Source organism: Prenolepis imparis, unplaced genomic scaffold (genome assembly GCF_030444845.1).
Source record: "Prenolepis imparis isolate NDT839.2.m4 unplaced genomic scaffold, iyPreImpa1.0 SCAF_6, whole genome shotgun sequence".
NCBI lineage: Eukaryota > Metazoa > Arthropoda > Insecta > Hymenoptera > Formicidae > Prenolepis > Prenolepis imparis.
Window position 1 is genome coordinate 713187 of NW_028141164.1, and position 22202 is coordinate 735388.

At 31.8% G+C, this 22202-nt stretch overlaps 5 protein-coding genes across 9 annotated transcripts; 3 read left to right on the forward strand and 2 right to left on the reverse strand.

The window, feature by feature from the left end:
* Positions 1-19: 19 nt before the first annotated feature.
* LOC145937741 (ankyrin repeat and FYVE domain-containing protein 1) lies at positions 20-9379 on the reverse strand. 2 transcript variants are annotated; one of them, XM_083041050.1, is made up of 14 exons: positions 9208-9379; positions 8668-8783; positions 8416-8605; positions 8194-8303; positions 7838-8097; positions 7602-7751; positions 3372-3775; positions 2491-3204; positions 2133-2405; positions 1485-1926; positions 1198-1395; positions 842-1082; positions 438-693; positions 20-349 (listed from the first exon to the last, which is right to left on the reverse strand). In XM_083041050.1, exons 2-14 carry the CDS (start codon positions 8669-8671, stop codon positions 208-210), a joined length of 3384 nt encoding a protein of 1127 aa, XP_082897176.1. In that variant the 5' UTR covers positions 8672-8783; positions 9208-9379; the 3' UTR covers positions 20-207. The 2 variants fall into 2 exon arrangements, with proteins under 2 accessions (XP_082897176.1, XP_082897175.1); XM_083041049.1 differs by lacking the exon at positions 9208-9379 and adding an exon at positions 8896-9191.
* On the forward strand, positions 4312-7388 carry LOC145937742 (uncharacterized). Of its 4 annotated transcripts, XM_083041052.1 has the most exons (5): positions 4312-4778; positions 4890-4963; positions 5241-5394; positions 5474-5647; positions 5723-7378. In XM_083041052.1, exons 3-5 carry the CDS (start codon positions 5337-5339, stop codon positions 5998-6000), a joined length of 510 nt encoding a protein of 169 aa, XP_082897178.1. In that variant the 5' UTR covers positions 4312-4778; positions 4890-4963; positions 5241-5336; the 3' UTR covers positions 6001-7378. The 4 variants fall into 4 exon arrangements, with proteins under 4 accessions (XP_082897178.1, XP_082897177.1, XP_082897179.1 ...); XM_083041051.1 differs by having other exon boundaries at positions 4312-4963; XM_083041053.1 differs by lacking the exon at positions 4890-4963.
* Positions 9380-9983: 604 nt separating the features above from the next.
* Senju (UDP-galactose transporter senju) lies at positions 9984-12332 on the forward strand. The gene is made up of 6 exons (XM_083039578.1): positions 9984-10485; positions 10640-10754; positions 10832-10878; positions 10976-11115; positions 11210-11353; positions 11432-12332. The coding sequence occupies exons 1-6, from the start codon at positions 10398-10400 to the stop codon at positions 11906-11908; spliced, it is 1011 nt and encodes a 336-aa protein (XP_082895704.1). The 5' UTR covers positions 9984-10397; the 3' UTR covers positions 11909-12332.
* A 108-nt stretch (positions 12333-12440) lies between these two features.
* On the reverse strand, positions 12441-17499 carry Tbc1d23 (TBC1 domain family member 23). Its single transcript, XM_083039573.1, has 9 exons — positions 17220-17499; positions 16585-16805; positions 16295-16499; positions 15965-16201; positions 15517-15892; positions 15125-15338; positions 14708-15043; positions 14489-14621; positions 12441-14403 (listed from the first exon to the last, which is right to left on the reverse strand). Exons 1-9 carry the CDS (start codon positions 17246-17248, stop codon positions 14130-14132), a joined length of 2025 nt encoding a protein of 674 aa, XP_082895699.1. The 5' UTR covers positions 17249-17499; the 3' UTR covers positions 12441-14129.
* A 1015-nt stretch (positions 17500-18514) lies between these two features.
* Positions 18515-21951, forward strand: Tom70 (translocase of outer membrane 70). The gene is made up of 8 exons (XM_083039574.1): positions 18515-19112; positions 19619-19792; positions 19920-20127; positions 20239-20374; positions 20462-20819; positions 20916-21140; positions 21275-21495; positions 21590-21951. Exons 1-8 carry the CDS (start codon positions 18849-18851, stop codon positions 21771-21773), a joined length of 1770 nt encoding a protein of 589 aa, XP_082895700.1. The 5' UTR covers positions 18515-18848; the 3' UTR covers positions 21774-21951.
* The last annotated feature ends 251 nt before the right edge of the window (positions 21952-22202 follow it).

Below are 22202 nucleotides of genomic sequence, written 5' to 3' on the forward strand. Positions count from 1 at the left end.
AAAATTATATTTGACACAGTCTTTTCATCATCTGTATTTCAACTCTACGAGTTAGTTTTAACAAATCTTAACGTGAACAATATACAATAGGATACATAAAATATCAATGACATACGCACAGACTATTAATTCATATATATCTATATCTGCTTTTTTTTTTCATATAAAAAACATTGGAATGATCTATTAATTTTTATAAATTCTCAACTATGAAGGTTGCAGAGAGCCAGTGCCCAGCAATACATCAAAACATATGTTGCATACACGTACTGGCTTGTTTAAACCAAATTTCAAGATCGGTACATCCTGACCCGAACATTTACTGCATAAAATTCGTCCGCAATGCCGGCTAAAAAAAGAAAAAAATATAATGAAAACTGTGCCACCTTGAGATTTATATATGCAATTAATGTCGTTAGAGTACAAATCATTCATACCAATGATGTTTGCGCATTGTGAGAGAGAATTTCGTTCCGCATTCTAAGCAGCAATCTTTGTCAGACCATGGCGCTTCTTGTGTTAGAGAGTCTAATAGTCTGTATAATAATTGTTTTGTCGCTACTTGATAATTGAAGATTGTAATTCCATCTTTATTCATTGAACCTAAGCATGCTCCGGCTTTTACTAATGTTCTACAAAGATTGCCGTTACCCTTCATGTATGCAATCAACAACGGTGTATTTCCATCCAAGTCTGTAAATAAAGACTTTGTAGAACATACACGTTTTGTATAATATATGAGAGTTTAATTAAAAACAAATTACAATATTTTTCTTTCAGAATAATTTTAGTTTAATTAATCTCTTTTTAAAAGACAAAATTTATCATGTCTATCTTGTACCTGCGTTATTGACTGGATATTGTGACATGCATTCTAAAAATAGATCGCATATCGTTGCAGCATTGTCCCTCGCGCATCTGGCTAACTCGTGTAGAGGATTACGGCCCTTGAGATTCACAGCTTCCGCGTCCAGCGTACACTCGGTCAGTAACGTTCGCACCACTGATACATGACCTTCTCTTACAGCTACATGCAACGCGTTATCGCCATCCGCATTCACCGCGTCGAAATTAATATTGTTCTATACAACAAACAATCGATTGTTCAACGGGATATCTTAAATGCAACGAAATTAGGTACGCCGTCAGTATTTCGGTATTTAGTGGATTCTTTGAATTGAACAACTTGTCTCTTACTTGCAATAGCGCGGAGACAACAGTAGCATGTCCCATTTTAGCCGCCACATGCAGTGCGGTGTTCCTATTTGCATCAGTATCATTAACACGAGCACCTGCTAGGATTAAACTTCGCACCAACATCTCGTTTCCCGACATAGCGGCAAGATGCAGCGGAGGCGTTTGTGTAACATCGTGTATTCTCGAATTTACGTCCACCTATGACAAGAGAAATAGCGGTACTACAGTTACAGTTCTTTGCGATACATACACACACATTACAATCTATGTAAATTAAATTCAAGTACTTGTATCGATAATAAAAATAGAATGCTCTCCATGTCACCCTTCTGTATGGCAGTATGCAAGAAGTTTCTGCCCTTATTATCGTATTGTTCGGCGGCCTTGGGTAATCTCTCTAATATCGCTTGCGCAGCTTTGTTGTTACGGACAGTCAGGGCGGTCGCGAATGGCGTAAGTCCTCTCTTGTCCCTCTTATTCAGATCTATATTCGGATGACACAGCAAAAGAGAGATAATCTGCGAATGCTGATTCTGTATCGCTACATGCACAGGAGTCTTTCCCTCCGCGTCGCGGGCGTTCACGTCGGCTCCGTGTTCGATGAGCGTTTGAACAACTTGCTCCAATCCCCATTGGCAACACAAATGTAACGGCGTACACTCGTCTCTCGCCTCATCTCCACCGGCACCGTCTGAACCAAGTCGTCTCGGAGCATTCAAATCGCATCCGCTGCGATACAAATCATCATTTAAAAATGAGAAACAAAATAGTGCAAAATTTGCAATATTTTACATCGTAATCGTATCTATATATCGCGATATAAATTAAATTAAAAAAAAAATAAGATAATTTTTTAATTTTAAATATTTTCTTGTTTCTGACAAATAATTGTTATTTAAAAATTTTTTTTAGCAAAAGAATGCGCGTATCGATACCTTCTGATTAGAAATTGTGCTATATCTTCCTTGTTATCGTCGATCGCTCTGTGTAGCAACGTTTGCTGACAACCATCGGGGCCAGGACCCCAACAATCGGTATCCGCTCCGTATTTAACCAAGATTGACGCGGTATCTTCCTGATCAGAGTCTAAAGCGTCCCATAACGGGCATCCTATTGAAGTGTCTACTCCTCGTCTACAAAGAGCTTCCACCACTTCGGCCAGTCTACAATGTACGCACAGTTGTAGCGGCGTATCTCCATTGGCTGTTCTGCACATATTAAAATACGAATATACATTAATAAATCGAGCTTGCAATTATAAATATAGGTTTTTGTAAATTTTAATAAACTCACTTTGCATTCATGTCAGCACCATTTTCCAGGAGAAATATAGCGGTAGCTGAATCTTCCTTCAGTATTGCCTGATGCAACAATGTCAGGCCTTCCTTGTTGCGTTCATTCACATCAGCCCCAGCTTTTATCAGAGCCAGTACGATATCTTTGCCTTTTTTGAATGGTGCCTTTATAGCTAAGCTCAGAGGCGTCTCGTTCGCTTTATTCTTAATAGTCAATTGCTCGCTAAAGTCAGATGTATCTAATAATTCATTGACTATGTCTGCGTATAGATTCGAGGTGGCGAAATGAATCGGCGTGTCACCAGTGGAAAAGGTAACGACATCGGTTGGAAATCCATTTTTTAATAATGCCCGAGACAGATCTTTTAAGCCGACCTTGCATGCTTCATGTAATATTGTGAAACCTTCGTTGTTGGTTTTCGTTAAGTTATTTTTACAATATTCCACTAAGAATAGTGCCGCCCCTTCTCTACATTCTCGCGTCAAGATGTGAAGCAATGTATCCCCAGTAGTGTTATAGATCGGATTCGGTATAGCGCTTTTAGTTAATAACTTAGACGCAAAGTACTCGTTGAAGGGATCCGTCTTCATCGCGAAACATAATGGTGTGTCATCTTCGTTTGTAGTTTCATCTATATCTATACCTTTTGCCTCGAGTAACAGATCAAACAGCATATCGTTTCTCTCCGAGATACAACTATGAAGCGCAGTCCTGTAAGTATAAATAAACGTGCAAAATTATAATATTTGATATTAAATTACATAAAAGCTACAAATCCTATTTTGAATTCCACGAATAATTATTATTTTTAAGCTTTTACATTATTCGGAATGTAATGTCAATCTTGAGACTTTAAGTCAAAGGAATACAATATTTACCATCCTCTATGGTCTTGTAAATTTGGATCAATTCCTGCTTGAAGTAATCTTGATCCAACTGCTAACATGCTTTCTGTATTATGCTTCGCTACTAGATGTAAAGCGGTACAGCCTTCCAGTTGTTTGAGATCGGCTGTATTTTTCGCGTTCTCGATAATATTTACAGGCTCACACAACTTTTGCACATTGCCATTGTTTTCCAATTGTTCGATTATAAATTCGGATGAATAAGAATCTCCTTTCAGAATTGCTGAATGAAGGAGAGAAAGACCCCTCGCATCCTTCGCACTCAGATCTGCTCCATGTTCAACCAAGGTGCGAGCCAGAGATGGTTGACGACTTTTCAGGGCAACTTCTAGAGCCGTTTCTCCTTTGTGATCTACAGCATTGACTGCCTTTGGAAGCTATATAAATAAACACATGTTATGATTAAAAGATAAGAAATATTAAAATTTTTAAAAATAAATAATTTTTTTCAATATTTTTTACTGTATAAAAGTTTTTTTTTTAATTAAGAATTTATATTCAGCAGAAAAATCAAAACTTTAAATATGATAGAAACATGAGAAACGATCTAAAGAAAAATTATATATTCAGATATGTTAAGTTACGTTTTATGTTAATTATTCAGATATACATATATGTCGTGTTGACAGTTTTGTAATATGATTTTGCATACAATTGCATATCTATTCCTTTATAATATATATATATATAAATTTTATTAATTAAAAATTAAACTATAATATAATATGACATATGACTGAATATACAGAGGGTGTCCTGCGATAAGTGGTCATCTCCTTTTATTCTTGAAAGACAGATCATATAAATATATATCAAATTAAATGACTCAAACTGAATTAATAAAAAAAATATGCGATATTTTAATTGTTTATATTGAATGTTTAATGTCACAAAAGACAGATTGTGAGAGATTTGAGAACCACTGCCTATATCAGCGCGTGCACGATGACCGCGATCCACGATAGGTGCGTCTGTGTATGCGTGCGTGCGTACAAGGAGGGGGAGGAGGTGGTGGTGATGATGATCGAGTCACTGGAATGGCACGAGTAAGATCGGGTCGGTGTGAAAAAGCGTTTACGGAGGAAGTGTATGGAGATTATTTTCTGATATACATGGAGGAGGACGGAGAAGTATTAAAGAACCGCCGAGGCAGATGACGTGGCCTCGCGGTACATCCGACATCCGACCGTAATCAGCCGTCGACCAGTCGCTCTCGATGCGTTTCCAGAGCGAGAAAAGCCAGAGGAAAGGGCTTGGACGATCGTATCATCGTGCGTGCGTATCGCGAAAAATAAATCGTTATGATGCGTTACACGATACGTCTGAACGCTGTAATACTGTGATAAAAGTGCGCACCACGACCGTGTCTTACTGTATTTGGTAACGGAATATGCATATATGTATATACAGATACAGAGTATTGACGAGGTTTTGATATGCCAGTTTACTTATTAATTAAGAAAATAATAAGAGCAGAAAATTATAATTTAGAAACTTGGCAACAGAAATAGACAGGACTGACAATTGTGAAAGCTGATAGTTTTTAATAAATGTTAAAGAGAAAGGTATCTATCTAAAAAATAAAGCGATTACTTATATTCATCTTGATATTAAAGGGTCTTATATAAGATATAAATTTAATTATTTATATGAAATTTCTTTGTAATGTGTATGAACCATACATATAAATACAAAAATTTGAAAAACAATTTTTAATAACAACTTAATTAAAAGAGAAAGAATTAAATTTCCTAAATTTGTATAACAAGAATAGAAATAAAAGATTTCTATATGATTTTAATTCACATCAAATATTAATCTTGAACATTGATCTTGTTTCAGATATTGCCGAAATAAATTAATCACACAAATACCTCATTGTTGATTTAGTTAAATAATTATTTCTTGATGAGCTAAATATTATTATATGCAAATAAAATGTGCAATTTGAAGCTAAATCTACAGATTATGATATTATATATCAGTATTTTATCATGTATGTACATTTCTTTTATATTTTGTTTAGTATAATCAGAAAAATGAACAAAATTTAAAGATTAATATAAAATTTATAGATATTTCACGAGCACAGGCAGAAGGCATTTCGTGTTTCAAATGTCTCACGGCATTGACAAGACCAGAGGACACAGATTTGCTTTGTTCTCATTTCGATGGGAGTGCCAAATTTCAGACATTCTGTCAAACTTCGACACTTTGTATGAAGAGAACTATTCAATATAAATCTAAAAGTAGGTTGACAAATGTCGACAGAATAATCATTAAATGACAATGGCCTAACCGTTAATTTGAAAATTTTCTTTTAGCATCTGTAGTTACTACTGTTCAGAGAGACTGCGCACCGCAGAAATATACCTCTCGTGTTTATAATGATGCCGATCAACAGTGGTACAAAAAGGAAGAGATCATAGCAACTGCTTATGACGAAGGTTGCTTTATAGGTGAACATAGGGGAGCACCGACTGATCCACCTGAATATTGTTTTTGTAGTTTTCACTTGTGCAATTCATCTCCTTCGCAAATTGGGATGTTTAACAAAATATGTGGAACAATTTTAGCACTATTGATTGTAAGATTGATCTAAAATTTATCAATTGTTGGCACACAATGTGTTACTTAAAAGAAAGTGTTTCATATATAAGATATATCATCCCTTCTGATAATGATGGGAGTACAAATAGAGCCTTTACAGCAAATTGCAAGTATTGTACTATATAATACACAAATATTAATGAATATTGTCTATCCAATGTAAATGGCTATAAATAGCTAATTTATTTAAAAAAATTGTTAAGTAATTTAATTTTAATTTTACTATTAAAATCTATATTTCTATTTATAAATTAGAATAATTTGAAAAAATTGATATTACACACAAAGATAAATAAAGATAAAAAAATTTTTTGCTAGTCAATTGTGAATCATCTTGTTATAGGTAATAATTCTAAATTATATTTGCAATTTATATCAAAAATATCTAAAGAAATGATTTAGAATGTTTCTACTTGCAAATTATGTTACAATGCATATAATGCATTTTATATAAATTTAATGTCTGAAATTATTAATGAAATTACAAGAGTTTTTGCTATAGCTATTATATATGTAACTTTGGAGGGCAAACAATCCACCTAATTGCATCTAGTGACTGAATCTGTTGCCTTGTTACAAGGCAACAGATTCAGTCACTAGATATGTTATAATCCCATTAAAATTTTTAAAGTTCTTGGTCCCTCACAATAATCATATTATGATATTAACGAAAAATCATGTAAATTGTTTTCTTATGAAATACCAAAATTAATATAAAGTTTTCTTATATGTCATCACTCATGTTTGACAGCAGACAGTTGAAATTTATTAGCTATTTATCGAGTACGAATAATATGTTGCAATAAGAAAATTTACTTTAATGTAAAGAAATCATTTTCTTATTTTTGATGTTATGATTCAATACAATATTAATTAGGGACCAGGAGCCTTAATCTATATGGGGTGATTGATTGGGATCAAACTATCGAACTGCCGATTACTAGATAATAGCTTTAATATAGAGCTAATCAATATTTCTATTAATGTTTGTAATTTTTATGCGACCCCAAGCAGTTCGACTTTGGCATTGTTCAAACTGCCTAAATTTGAATGATTTACTTTGAACTATTCAAATATGTTTAATTATACAATTCGTTCTACTCTCTGAGCCTCGACAATTTAACAAATAATTGATAATGTAAAAAATTAATAAAAGTAACCCAAAGTAACTCAAATAATTCTTTTGGTAGCAACAAATATTGTAACTGTTAATGTTTTCAAGCATTATCAAAAGATAATAAATTAAAAAAAAAATAAAAGTTATTTATATTTTAAATTAATTTAGATTTTATGTTTATAATTAAAATAATTTAGTGCATACAAGTATACTTAATATTCAAACTTCAGCTGTGAATATGCAAATTGATAATATATTAAAATATTTAAAATATATCTTATAACAAACATAATATTATAATATTAAATCTCTGTACATTATAATAGCACAGTATTTTCATATTATGTTTATATATTGTAATTGAAATATATAAATTGTCATGTGTCAAAACAGGTTTAATTTCAATTATTTCAATAAAATTTAACTTCAATGCATATTACATCACGTTTGACTTTTTATCAAGAAAAGAAACTTACCTCGGCGTTATTTTCCACCAAGTATAGAAACACGACGTCTTCGCGCATCAAGCGTACCGCTGCGTGTAAAGGATATTTACTCTTAGTTTGCAACAACTTGTACAATAGAGAACCTGGCATCTCTTTGAAATCTTCGCCCGTTAAATCTTCCTGTAAATTTATATAAATATTTCAGATATAACACATAGACAATAATGTTTTATTATTACAATTAAAACTATTAATTGTAATTTTACCCAATGTGCTGAAATTAAGGAACTGCAATGCTCCTTTAACTTTGAGGTACCTAATTCCTCAGCTGCTGCATACAATACCACACAATCCTTGAATCCCACTGTCCCAATCAGATATCTTTCACATTGATCTACCATTTCTGACAATTGAAAGCCAGCTGCTGCTTTCATTAAATCCAATGTTAGATTTTTTTGAGACACTTTGCCGGTATAAATCCATTTTAACAACACTAATGCAACACTGCTATTTAACGTGCTCCAATCTAAAAATAATTATACAATAAATATGTAATGAATATAATTCATAATCACAAATAAATTAATCACAGATATAAAATAAACAGACATAAGTATGTTACCTAAAACAGTTTTTTCAACAAGAGCTGCGTCACTGAAGAAATCAGTCCTGGCAGACAATACAAATTTATGTGCTGGTATTTCTTGATCAATCAGTTTTATATTTATATCACTGAAAATAAATATATTTCCAAGATAATATTTATTATAAATATATAATTTTATATTATATTACATTTTTGTATAAAAAACATACACAAAGTTTCAAGTTATATATAAGATACCTGTAACGATGTTGACAATATAAAGATGCTATAGTTGCCAGAAGCCTACTGACAAATCCACCCTCTTGCTTCTCAGCTGTAGCGATAGCGTACTCCTTTTGCAGTTCTATGTTTGCATTGTACAAATTGACATATTGCTCTCGCAACAGGGACAGATGCTGCTGCCACTTTTGCGCTTCCGTAGAATCCTCTGAAAAAACAATATACGTAATTATTCTTCATAAAAAATATTCAATGCTATCGCAAACTTACCCATAATTAATAAGAATTATCACGTCGAGAACGTTTGACAGGTTGAACAATATTATTGCATGATGCAGGGTGATCCGCTGGGTACATTAATAATACAGGTTCATCTACGCATGGATCTGTCAAAGTAAAAAATAAAAATAGAAGCTATAGCGAGCAGGCGAATTCGGAAAGATTTATTATTATTTCAAGAGAGCCGGTACTCAGGAGAAAACACAAAATATCACGCACCGCACATATAATCACATATACGCCCACGCTATCACGGAACCATTACGGTATCTGTCATATCCACGCGCACATATATACGCGCGCGCAACGTTTGATAACAAGTGCGCACAAGGATCTCCTCTTCGAGGAGTCGAGTTCGAGTTTTTAAATCACCCCTATATCCGACTTCTACGAATAGATAATGAATAGATAGTGTAGCCGTGCCCCTCCGATTTTACCGCTCGATTCCGCAAAGTTGCGGAAAAGAGACGACGAATGGAATGCATTTAGAAGAAAAAGGACGGAGAGAGCAACATATACATATGTACGTACGTGTGTAAATAAGGACAGGGAGGGGAGACCGGCGAGATTGCGTGTAGTAATTGGCTAATGAGCTTTAAATTTCAAAGTCGCAGTTATCAGATGAATCCTGAATCGGATGATCGATGAATGAACACTTGTTCGACAAATAGAAATCGCGTCAATCGTGCAATTGGCTGTCCGACAACTTCTTGCGCCGAACAAAACGCTTCGAAACATTCGGAGCGCCAAGTCGTCCGCGTCGCTCATTGGCCAATTCAATACGGGATTGATTTTTCGATTGGTCGGTCAGGTGGAAAAACCCCAAGCATCGATCGCTGTGATTGGCTGCGGCGTATTTTGCAACGCGGCGCTTCCGCCTGGACCAAAGAGATCGAGTTGAGGATCTCGTTCAACCACAGCTGAGAGAATCGAAGATAGGTTTGTTCTTTAAGGGCTAGTCTACAATAGAGTCGTAAGGTCGTAAACGTAAGAAATTGACCAATCACAGTCGATTATTCTCCTCGAATTCAACTGTGATTGGTCAATTTCTTACGTTTACGACCTTACGACTCTATTGTAGACTAGCCCTTACGCTGGGTCCACAATAGGTGATTTAAGTCCTAAGCCTTAAGAAATTGATCAATCGCAGTCAAGTATGAGGAGAAAACTCGACTGTGATTGGTCAATTTCTTAAGGCTTAGGGCTTAAATCACCTATTGTGGATCCACTGTTAGGGCTTAAATCATCTATTGTGGACCCAGCATTAAAGAACGAACCAGTGCTATCTTGCACTGCAATAAAGAACGCTTTGGTGTCACTAGTGTACACTAGTGTAGAAAGTTCAGCAATAAAGAACAAACCTAAATTTTATAACGAAAATGTGTATAGAAATGATACGTTTAAAAAGTGAAACGAGTAAAACTCGAAAATATCTCTGACTTGTCGATTTATACATATACATACGAATATGTATATATATAGATGTATATATTGAATTTGAGAGATTTTTTTAAGTTGTGGGTTGAACAAATGTGGCATAACGTACACGCGTAGATGTGTCTTTTTAATTTATAACTAAGTAATATCGCTGGTGTGGATTAGTGCGTGATGATTTGGCATTAATATGCGTACCGATAACGGTGAAATACGGTAAAGGAACCGTCGTCACACAATGCTTTGCCAAAATTGTGTACGTTGATATTGTTAAGGAAAAGAGAAAAATGGGAGGAATAAGTTGGAGCGAATTATTTCCAGGAAGATGGAGTTCTGTTATATTTATTTCCTATATAGCTCTCTTTATAAATCAAGGTATGTCGATTTGACACGATCACATTTTGCCATTTATCAATAATAAATCGACAAAAGAATAAAGTGCTACACGTTTAACAAAAGTATTAATTATATGTTAATTATATGTCATGAAAGAATAATGCCAAAATTCATGACAATAAATTTGCTATAGGTATTCTTGTGACATGGTCTCAAAGAAGCGGTCGCTATGAGTATAATACTGTGGCGGTTGTGTTGATGACGGAAGTTTTAAAATTGATTATATCTACAGCACTTTATTGCAAGGAGTAAGTAAACAAGTTGGAAATTTATTTTGTATAATCGATCATCTTAGTTTTGTATTAACTTATTTTGTACTTTACAGCAATAGTATTTTAACTCTTCTTCAGGAGACAAAAAAGAATAAAAAGGGTGAGACCAAAATAACAGATAAAGAGAATTCCATAAATTTGTGCTATAAACATCTGAAATTCGTAAAAGGCTAAAGAACATTTCTGTCCATTTTTAGTGCTTCTACTGTATATGATACCTGCATTTTTATACTGTCTCTACAACAATCTAGCATTTGTCAATTTGGCTAGATTTGATCCTACAACTTACTATATCTTGCTGCAACTTCGCGTTGTGCTTACGGGAATCATATTTCAAGTATATTTGATAACATTGATACATTTTTTAGCACGATAACAGAATGGTTATAAATGTTGAACGAGTCTTATGTGAGAATTTTAATTTCTTCTAGGTTATTTTTCGTAAAAAATTGTCTGCGATACAGTGGTTTTCATTAGTGATCTTGACAGTTGGTTGTATGGTAAAGCATTTTGACATCCATGTCTTTGACGCAGAATTCCATGTAGATATTTCTCTATTTTTAATTCTTGTACAGGTATATTGAATTTTGCTACATAATGATATTTGTATGACTGTAATTATTGTTGTTTTCTGAAAAATTTTCTGCTTTCAGACGACATGCTCTTGTTTAGCTGGTGTTTATAACGAGTACTTGCTCAAGCAGCAAGGTGCCGACATTGACATTTTTGTACAAAATGTATTTATGTATATAGACAGTATTTTCTGCAATATTGTAGCAATTATTTTACTAACTACATTTAAGAATAGTGTTAGCGATACATTCAGTAATATTGAAATTAGTTCATCTTTGCAACCAAAAATAATATTAATTATGTTAAATAATGCAATTGTTGGAATAATAACAAGTTTCTTTTTGAAAACTTTAAATTCTATATTAAAGACTTTTGCTAGTGCAATGGAACTGATTTTTACAGCAGTGCTGTGCTGGATTTTATTTAATATAGTTATTAATACAAACACTGTCATTTCTATAGCTATGGTAAGTTTTGCCATTATTTTATATTCAAGAAATCCTGTACAAAACACTCAATCTAAAGAAACAATAGAAAGCAGAAAACTTTTAGTATAAACACACAATATTAAATTCAATAACAATATTAAATTTTTTAAATAATAAATGTGTGTGCCACAATCAAAATTATGAACCAGTGACAGTGTATTACTACATACATTAATATTGTTACAAGTTTTTTTCTTGTGATAACACAAGCTTTAAATAATTCTTAATAATTATGTTATATATTGTGTAACTTTTAATATGTTAATTTTAATACAATTATTGTTTAAAAATCAAGACGTTATAATTTCCTTTAACAAATTGAAGAATCAAGCAGTTTCAGATTATAAGATCTAAGTAAAAATATTAATCCCTTTGCTATTTACAATAACAGAAATTGTGTATATGTGTGTGTCAAATTACAAAATTCAAATAACTTTATATTTTTTTACATTTATCTCTTTAAATAAATTCAAAAATAAGAGTAAATTAAGATATACAAAAAATATATATTTATAATATATTTATACAACTTGTAAATACATCTTATATACTAGTTCATGCAATTCAATAAAGGAATATAATGTGCAAAATGATAAAGGGATTACTTTAAAATCTTTTTTATTTTATATATATATGTATATATTATTTTTTATATTATAACACATAGCCTTTTTATTTATATATTTATACACACACCTTTTTATTTTATATATATATATACACACACACACACACATGCCTATAAACAGGTATCTAGAAGTTGTCAAGCTTTATATACACACATACACAATTTAAATGTTCAATTTTTGAATGCTATTTATATGTAGTTTATTTTCTATTTATATTTAGAATTTCCAAATTGTTTATTTGGAAGCTCAGTACATGGAAAAGTTCTATCACATATACACACATGATGTGTACATACTACATATTAAGAAAGTTGAAAAAATTAAGTATATGTTGCATATAGTTATTAGCAAATTTGTGATAAAACTATCACCAATATATATATATTTTCTAGTCTTTTGATAAATTTTTTCTAATTTGTAGATATTTAAATTGCATTTTATATATTTTATATACAATGAATTTTTAATTAGTTTTATAAACGTGTTCTTTTATAAATGTTATGAATAAATGTTAAAAAAGTCATATTCTTATAGATTATATTTAAATAGCTGCAAGAAAACTCATTTATATTTATTAGTAGAACATATGTTAAGATGTTGTCTCATTCTATGATTGGTATTATCAGAAATTATAATCAGAATTAATGCAGTTATGAATTATTACAAGTTTTATATATATATATATATTTAACAAGAAAATTTAATCTTTTTTCAAAACATTCCTTTTTGATGTAGTTTTTTAAATAATCTTTGAAAAATGCTAGCAATAATAAACAAGTGTGAAAGATATTATTTGGTTATAAATATTGCACTTAATAATCACTTACATAATTTGTACAAATAGATTTACCTTACAAAAACACAATATGGCAATCTACAAAATGCAAATTTTATGTAAAATAGATACTAAATATATTAAAATCGAATTAGGACCAGAATTGCCAATTAGATTAATATTTTTACTTTAATATTCATTTACATTATGTGTGTCACAACAAAATAACAATTAACAACGTGCATTAGTTAGGCACATGTATGTTAAAAGCAATATTAAAATTGTTAATATTTTTTCTCCTCATATATATATCTCTCTCCCTACAAGATTTCAGTCTAATGAAATATGAAGTTTTAACTATCATTAGCATTATGAATTTTCTGAAAACAAAAAATTTAAGGCCTTTAAATGCTTCTAATAAAAATCTGAAATGTATTCTCTCTTATGTGATTAATATAACAATTATATGTAAATGTGATATAAATGTGAACAAAGTTATGAACGCATTAGTTTTTAGGTCAGTCATTTCACCCTGATATTGAGAAAAATTATAAAAATCTAAATGATGTACACACATAAAATTATTGTGTTAATTAAATATAAGAAATTATATAGAATTATTTTAACATATTAACAATCAGAAATATTTTCACTTAATATTCTGAATTTTTAATTACTTTATTATATATACTTTTATATTAATTTTAATAACTTTAATATATATGTACATAAACAAATAAAAATCTAAATAACTATACAAAGATATTAAAGTACCTTTGCATATTGTCAAAACTGAATTTGTTAGGAAAATTTTTCATCAAAAATTGGATTTTATGATTTCTGTACAGTAATTCGAAATTTTTTAATAAAATATGTATCTGTGATATTAGTCTGATGTATTTAATTGTTTCATAATTTGTTGCGTAATCAATTTAGTCGCTTCGCTTGCGTTGGGTATAAGAAACTTATCCATATCGGAAATAACCGTATCGTTATATTGTGTTGTACCATATTTGAAGGTTATTAGATCGGCATGTCGCTTTCTCGATGTTATTTTAACGATACTCGTTAAGGGACGTTTCACGATTACATGCGCAGCACCTTTTCGCTCCGGGATTTCTCGTAGTACTATGAGATGACTATCGGTAACCAGTAGTTGACTGAAATAGAGGAAATATGTATGTAAATGCGATTGATTTTGTGCAAAAAAAAAATTTCTTTATACAAAATTTGTTATACATTTACCTATCACAGAGATCACCATTGACTTTCACCTCTTGACATTTAAAGGAATGTAATAACTTAGGATCTTTCATCCATTGCTGTATAGATACTACTTCAATAGGCTCTTCACTTTCATTATTAGTCATAGTCATATCTACAAGAGATGGATTTGTCAGATAATTTATAATTATTTTTTCTTATCTTAAGCAATTTATAAATCATTTAAGAATAAATATTTACCTATCTCTTGATCATCGTCTATACTAAACACAGGTGCGGTTTTTCTTTGACGTTTAATGTAGTCTAAATCTTTGCCATCTCTCTTTTCTGTATTGCTATTAATATTCGCCGTAGGATTAACGATATAATCGAACAGCTTTCCTTTTACTTCTTGGCTTTTTAATTTCATAGCTAATCCGATTTTCCCCAAGAGATCGGAATTGTTATTTTTAAGTTTCACCGGGCTCGCTTCGTTTGAATTTTCTTCCGACATGTTAGTATTACACACCAAACAATGTTGCGAATTGTGATCGATGAGACTTGATACCACTTCATCGCCAAAATATTCATGAATGGCTGAAAACAAAATAAATTATAACGATACAATTATATGATTTATAAACTTTAAAATAAAAAAATTAATAAAAATATATTTACCTTGATATCCAGATGTGACCATGCTCACATATTGTGTATGCTTTTGTAAAAAGGATGCTACTACCATATGCGTATAACGATCTTCCTCTTGTCTACCACTTCCTAGAAAACAAAGATGTTCTCCACCAGCCTGCGAGCCAACAGCTAACGCTTGACGTTGAGCTTGCAATAAACCTTGCACCGCGGTGGCAAACGCGGCAGGTTCTTGAAGCATCTAAAAATATACAAATATATTTACTCTTTTTTTTGTATTTGTTTTAAATTTTAAATATATACGAAAAAATTATAAAATACATGCAAATATATACATCATTTCAGTAAGTTTTAAAAAAAATTGGCTTGATAAATTTTAAGTCTTTCAAAAATATTTTTATAATTGTTTAAATATTTACCAAGTTACAATCGAGATGAAATGCTGTTGGTAAATGACCTGCATTATATTGTTCTGCAGGTCTACAATCTACAAGAAAGAATCGAACAGTCTCGACAGTATTATTAGATATGGATGGAGCTTCGATAGCATTTTCTACTAATTCTTGCGCCGATACTGGTAAGCATAATGCGTGAGATATTAATTTCTCGTCAGAATTTTCACCAAACATTATAGGATACAAATCCTGTTTAAAAGACGTTGGCGTTTTCATTGCATAGTACTGTGCCAATGAACAGAAATCAGTTACATCCTCTGCTTCTAGAGCACATGGCATTATTGCTATGGCATCTATTATATTTTGTTTGTCCTTGTCCTTCATACTTAAAATTTGCTCTCTACAAGATGAGAATTAAGTTATATAATGTTACCAACAAATATAACGAAATACTAATTTACTCAAAATTTACCTGGCATTTATAATCATAATAAGTGAGAGAAATAGCATGAAAAATGGGTCAGCTTGCATAAAATATAGATCCCACATAGTACAGATTGCTGGCAATGAACAAACACCAGCAAACAATGTATTCATCCATACTTTTGTATATTGATCGGGTGATATCCTTTTTGTATCCAAAAACGAACACAATTCTGGTTCATGATAGAGTAACAGTAATCTTAAAACTGAACTATATGTTTCACCTCTACAAGAATATTTTGTATGAAAAAAATTATAAATAAGTGATTTTTACATTAACATGGTTCTTGTCAACAAATCGCTCGCATTATATGTATACCTTGGGATATAGACATCTCTTATTGCCTCAAAGAGATTATAAGTTGCGGCACGTGGTAATTTTAAAGCTATTAAAGGAGCCAATAATTCTAACCATCCATTTCCTCTTTCATATTGTTTGCATTTACTTTTACAATAAAATGTTAATATAGATTCAAGGTCAGAAACCACAGAAACTTTATCTTCATCCTCATTGCCAAGTTTTGCTGTAATATTTGAAAATAAGTAATTAGTAAAAATATAAATAAAGCTACCCATTAGAAATCTACATAATCCTTTCTACATACTGACCGACTAATTGTTGACAATCATCACGAATTATATTTTGTTCAGGTAAATCATAAACTTCATTAAACTGACTCAATTGATCACGTCGATCAGTAACATATAGACAAGCCTGCCAAATATCCGGTCTTAAATTTGCAGGAATTGGTTGGCCTTTACAAATTGCATATATATCGGACGCAGATGGTGCTTCTGTATCAAGAAGCGCTGCTTCCAATTCTAATATCCTGAAATAATAAAGAATTAATATAAAGATCAAAACTGAACAAACGTTATTTGTAAGAAAGTATATAAAAAATAAAGATGCAAAATAACTGGGTACAACATATAGGAATGTTGACTGTACAATCTGCACGAACATAACACATTAATTAGCACAATTAGCAAACTGTGAAAAGGTATCGTGTCACACTTCTCCGCTACATTCTACTGCACTTCGTATAAAATAACGATTGTATACGTATAATGTAACTTACGTTCAAACTTTTTTTACATACAAATTTGATATGTATATCGCAAGGATATTACGGATCTTAATTCGCGTATAAATGATTAATTAATTTTGTATTGTATGTTAATAAAATGACATTCGCGTATACAAAATAAAAAAAAAAAAATTAAAAAACTTTTTATCAGCTTACCAGGTGTTTTCGTCCTCCTGTAGTGCCATTGTAATAATAAATGTCGCAGCGAATATTCAGATATGTAGAATACGCAAAAATTCGATGTCCGTTAAAATGATCTACGACGAAAAGAACACTTTCGGTCGTTTAGCATGCTTTGAGGCGAAAGCTTTCATATTTTGCGAATTTTCTCAGTTGCAATGGGTTAGCAGTGGCATAGTATTTGATAAAACGTAACTGCTGTTGACAGATCGTCGCCATCTTTCCGGCTAGAGATGCTTATCGTAAGTCGATTATCGAATATCGAATATCTATTTTCTAAATTCCAAAATAGTGCTAGTTTAATCACTAGAAAACTAGCTCTTCTATTGGACAGATACGTGTCAGATATAGGACGTATTGTGAATTCTGCATTGTGTAAATGGAAGTGTGACATTAGTAATTTTCCTAGGAGAGGGGGGGAAGGGTTTCAATATCTCTCGCCACGTGTGTAATTATTATTATTATCATCATTATTATATATATTATTATTATTATTATTATATATATTTATATATTTTTTGTGAACTGTATCTCGTGTGAGATTCATAGAAATATATGTCTATACTAATAAAAAATTATAAATAGATTTTATTTGTATATTGAAATATGCACAATTAGCGTTTAGCGTTATGAAAAATTAATTTTCTGGCTATTATACAAAATATACTATTAAAATATATACACGGTGGACCATTTTAATCAATACACGCAAAAAAAAAAAAATATAAACACATTTATATTTTCCTGTCAACAAAATAAAATAAAATTAGACATTTTTAAATTATATATACCGGGTGTCCCATTTTAAAGGACCCACTCAAATATCTCAAAAACACTGCGTTAAATCGAAAAATGTTTCCTACAAAAGTTGTAGAGTTTCGAGGGGGACATAACATAGTAATATTCATATGACCTTGGGCGGCGTCTCCAAGGTCAAGTGAAGGTGAGAATAAATTTTTTAAATGGAAACCCATATTTTTTTATTATAACATCTTTTTCTACTAATTAATTTGAACTTTCAGCTAATCTGAAGAATTTTTTTATTTTCTTCAAAATTCACCTTCTCACCTTCACTTGACCTTGGAGATGCCGCCCAAGGTCAAATGAATATTACTATGTTATGTCCCCCTCGAAACCCTACAACTTTTGTAGGAAACATTTTTCGATTTAACGCAGTGTTTCTGACAATGAGATATTTGAGTGGGTCCTTTAAAATGGGACACCTGGTATGTTATATATTTTTTCCGAGTGTTTCTTGCAGAGAGGGCGCGGCGAGTGTTTCTATCTCACTCGACTCTGGCGAGCCGTCATGAAATAGTATCCGCATATCCGATACCCGATAAAATCCATTTCGTCGACGACGATCAGGAGGATCGTGTGCAACGCCAAGTAGCAGCACTAGCAGCTGCACCGGATCTTGGAACAAAGTGCGCGTTTATCCGCATGATCGTCGCCCGGACCTGGCGTTTTCCCTTTGCATTCTCGCCAATTACATCGAGGTAGGAGATTCGCGGTCATCTCCGTCGTGGTCGCACCGGTGCGTTTATCGCATCGTGATCGTGTCCACGCGCGAACAATAATTTCGCAAGGAAATTCGAGGGAATAATGACCGCCACGAGTGGCGTGGCTGGCAGCAGCCCGCTGCCGAAATGGCAACTCGCCCTGGTGGTCGGGGCGCCGGTCGCCCTCGGCCTCGGCTACATGTATTACAAGAACAAGAGCAACAGTGGCAGCGACAGGACTAGCAAGTCGGAACGCGACGAGTTCAGGAGCGACGTGTCATTAAGGGAGAACGGCGCGTCCGCCGACAAGCAGATCTCCATCGACAGCGACTATCCGCCGAAAGTGCCTTCCCCCGCTGAGCCCAAGGTTAAGACTGCTTGCTCAGAGAGATCATCAATTTTTACAGTCACTATAGTTAATTAAGGGAAAAAATGAAAAAATATCTTCTACATTATATTTGTCGATATTTTTTTAATTGTTGAAAAGCGATAACATAAATTGATATATTACTTTTTGCCAATGATGAGTCATAGAATTACGTTGAGTTATTGCTGTTGTTATCACAAGTGATAATTTTTCAGTAAATAGAAGTATGTACAAATGATATTATTCAATAAATGAGAATAAATGAGAATAAATGAGAATTTTGACAAGATTATAGAATAAATTTTTGATAAATAGATTTTCGTCATCTATCTTTTAAAAGGAATATACAACTTTTCAATAAAATAATTGCTCATGTGATCACAATGGCACTGTATATTCCATATATATATATATATATATCTTCGAATTATCATAAACTATAGAAGATAGAATGATGGAGATAGTAGATACAAAATATAGGTAATTCATGCAAACTTTTATTCTAGACTCCTTTACAAAAGGTGCAGAAATACAAGAATGAAGGAAATGCACAATTCAAAATGGGAAAATATGATGAAGCCATAGTACTATATAATAAAGCGATTGATACTTGTCCAAAGGAGAATACAGAGGATCTGGCAACTTTTTATCAAAATAGGGCAGCTGCGTACGAACAATTGGTAATATAATTGAATACAATAATATATGGATATATTTAGTATGCAAGTGTATTTGTTAATTGTCTGAATTAATTATATGTATTATAATAATTATTAGTTCTTATACATTATAATAGTAAACTTGCAGAGAAAATTTAGTGCTGTAAAGGCAGATTGTACAAAAGCATTGGAATTAAATCCAAAATATGCAAAAGCTTTATTACGCCGAGCACGTGCTTTGGAATACATAGGAGACTTGGAAGCCGCCTTGGAAGATGCCACTGCCGCATGTATTTATGAAGGCTTTTGTAATCATACTTCCCTTGCAATGGCTGATAAAATCTTGGCAAAGCTTGGTGAGTTACACACATGCAAAAATATTTCAATGTTAATTAAAATCCTGTTTTTAACAAGTAAAAAAACTAAAAACTAAAAAGATGAAATAATAAAGTAAAAGTTATTTTTAGGAAAGCAACATGTAGAGGAAAATTTAGCAAACAAAAAATTTTTACTGCCAAGCAAACATTTCCTTAAAACTTACATTATATCTTTTCCTAACGATCCAGTATTTACTAGACTTCAACATGCAGAAGATATTCCAAAGTAAGAATTAGTAAAAGAGCGCTTCTATAGTAATTTATAATATTTATTTTTTAATTTAATTGTAATATTTATCATTATTTATCACAGATTTTTCAAGAAACCATTAGAAGCATTGAAAAACGAAGAGTACGATGAAATAATACCATTGTGTACAGAAATCATTAATAAGAGTTCCGAATTTAATACATTACCTTCATCTAAAATGGAAGTACTACTTTTACGTGCTACGTTTCATCTTCTCTTGGGTCAGCATGATGCTTCGATGAAAGATTTCAATAGAATATTAAATAGCGAAGAAACGTCCAAAGATGTAAAAGTAAATGCCCTAATAAAGAGGGCGACGTTACATATGCAACTCGACATGTCACACATGGCTTTCAAGGATTTTGAACAAGCTATTAATATGAATCCAAATTATGGTGATATTTATCATCATAGAGGACAGGTATTATATTTTTTTATTGCATATTTTTATGAAAGTTATACGTCTATCAAAATAATTTAATAACAATGATACTATATATATTTTCTCTCAATTTAGGTGTATTTACTTCTGAATAGAATAGATGAAGCTAAAAGCGATTATGATAAGGCGATTCAATATAATCCAGACTTTGGTGCTGCATATGTGCAAAAATGTTACACAGATTATCGTTTTGCAATTTTCAACAGAGATGCGGAATTAGTTGAAGAGGCAATGAAAGATTTTGAGAAAGCTTTCATAAAATTCCCGGATCGTTCCGATTGTTATATGTTGTATGCTCAGGTATGTAGATGAAATTTTTGAATATTAAAAGAAATAATAAAAAGTAAATCGTAAATTTAAAAAAAAAGTAAATAATAAATTATTACTATTACTGTATGTATTCTGATCGATTAAATTTTCAATGATTATTATAGATGATGGCTGAAACTGAGCAATATGACAAAGCGAATATGTATTTTGCTAAAGCAATAGAGAAAGATCCAACAAATGCAATTATCTATGTACATAAAGGCTTATTGCAAATACAATGGAACGGTAATATCGATAAAGCTGTGGAATATTTTCGCAAAGCAATAGAAATGGATGACAAATGTGAGCAAGCATATGAATCTTTAGGAAGTTTTGAAGTGCAAAGGTATATTTTTTTTAATGCATTCTTTCTGTATGATTAAAACTTGGTATGTTTCGTGAATATATTTTTATTAATCAATTATATTTTTTTCTTATAGAGGAAACATAGAGGAAGCAATAAGATTATTTGAAAAAGCTTTGGAATTGTCTCGTACAACTGTTGAACTCACACACTTATATAGTCTGAGAGATGCTGCAAAAACGCAACTTAGTTTACGGAATAGATTGGGTATGGACGTCAGAAATTCGTCCTCTAGATTCCCGCGTATTCCCGTGTGTTAAATTATCGAAAAATTAAAATAATAAAAGAGTATGCACTGTTACCAAATCCAAAGGATCAAATTTTGTATTAACGCGTATCCATCTTCATCACACAGGATGTCAGAAGAACTGATCAGGAATATACAAGTAGCTTATTCTATATTATTTTATATTAAAAGACTGTGTGGAGATTTTATAACGGCATTTTATTTCTAACTGCATTTAATCTTTTCAGGGATAATTTATCAAAGTTGGAAAAAAATATCTTTTCTTTAATTATATTTATTCAAAATTTATTTATAATTAAACAAAAAAAGGAAAAATATTTGGAAATTTCTTAGAGAAATAATGTAAACATTTGTGATCATTATGCATTAAGATTAACTATTGAAAGGATTTCATAAAACTCTAAACATACATATATGTGTCAATATCACTGAAGAGGTTAAA

Bases quoted from the DNA above. Each gene is read 5' to 3' on its own strand.
- LOC145937742 (XM_083041051.1), top strand. From the start codon at position 5,337: ATGTGCAATTTGAAGCTAAATCTACAGATTATGATATTATATATCAGT. The intron at 5,395-5,473 runs GTATGTACATTT...TAAAATTTATAG, and splicing joins ATATATCAGTATTTTATCAT to ATATTTCACGAGCACAGGCA. The intron at 5,648-5,722 runs GTAGGTTGACAA...ATTTTCTTTTAG, and splicing joins TATTCAATATAAATCTAAAA to CATCTGTAGTTACTACTGTT.
- LOC145937741 (XM_083041050.1), bottom strand. The intron at 8,304-8,415 runs GTATCTTATATA...ATTTATTTTCAG, and splicing joins TATTGTCAACATCGTTACAG to TGATATAAATATAAAACTGA. The intron at 2,406-2,490 runs GTGAGTTTATTA...TAATATGTGCAG, and splicing joins GGTGCTGACATGAATGCAAA to AACAGCCAATGGAGATACGC.
- Senju (XM_083039578.1), top strand. From the start codon at position 10,398: ATGGGAGGAATAAGTTGGAGCGAATTATTTCCAGGAAGATGGAGTTCT. The intron at 10,755-10,831 runs GTAAGTAAACAA...TGTACTTTACAG, and splicing joins ACAGCACTTTATTGCAAGGA to CAATAGTATTTTAACTCTTC. The intron at 11,354-11,431 runs GTATATTGAATT...TTCTGCTTTCAG, and splicing joins TATTTTTAATTCTTGTACAG to ACGACATGCTCTTGTTTAGC.
- Tbc1d23 (XM_083039573.1), bottom strand. From the start codon at position 17,248: ATGGCACTACAGGAGGACGAAAACACCTG. The intron at 15,339-15,516 runs GTAAATATTTAA...GTATATTTTTAG, and splicing joins TTCATCTCGATTGTAACTTG to ATGCTTCAAGAACCTGCCGC. The intron at 14,404-14,488 runs GTAAATGTATAA...CCTCTATTTCAG, and splicing joins AATGGTGATCTCTGTGATAG to TCAACTACTGGTTACCGATA.
- Tom70 (XM_083039574.1), top strand. From the start codon at position 18,849: ATGACCGCCACGAGTGGCGTGGCTGGCAGCAGCCCGCTGCCGAAATGG. The intron at 20,820-20,915 runs GTATTATATTTT...CTCTCAATTTAG, and splicing joins TTTATCATCATAGAGGACAG to GTGTATTTACTTCTGAATAG. The intron at 21,496-21,589 runs GTATATTTTTTT...TTTTTCTTATAG, and splicing joins GGAAGTTTTGAAGTGCAAAG to AGGAAACATAGAGGAAGCAA.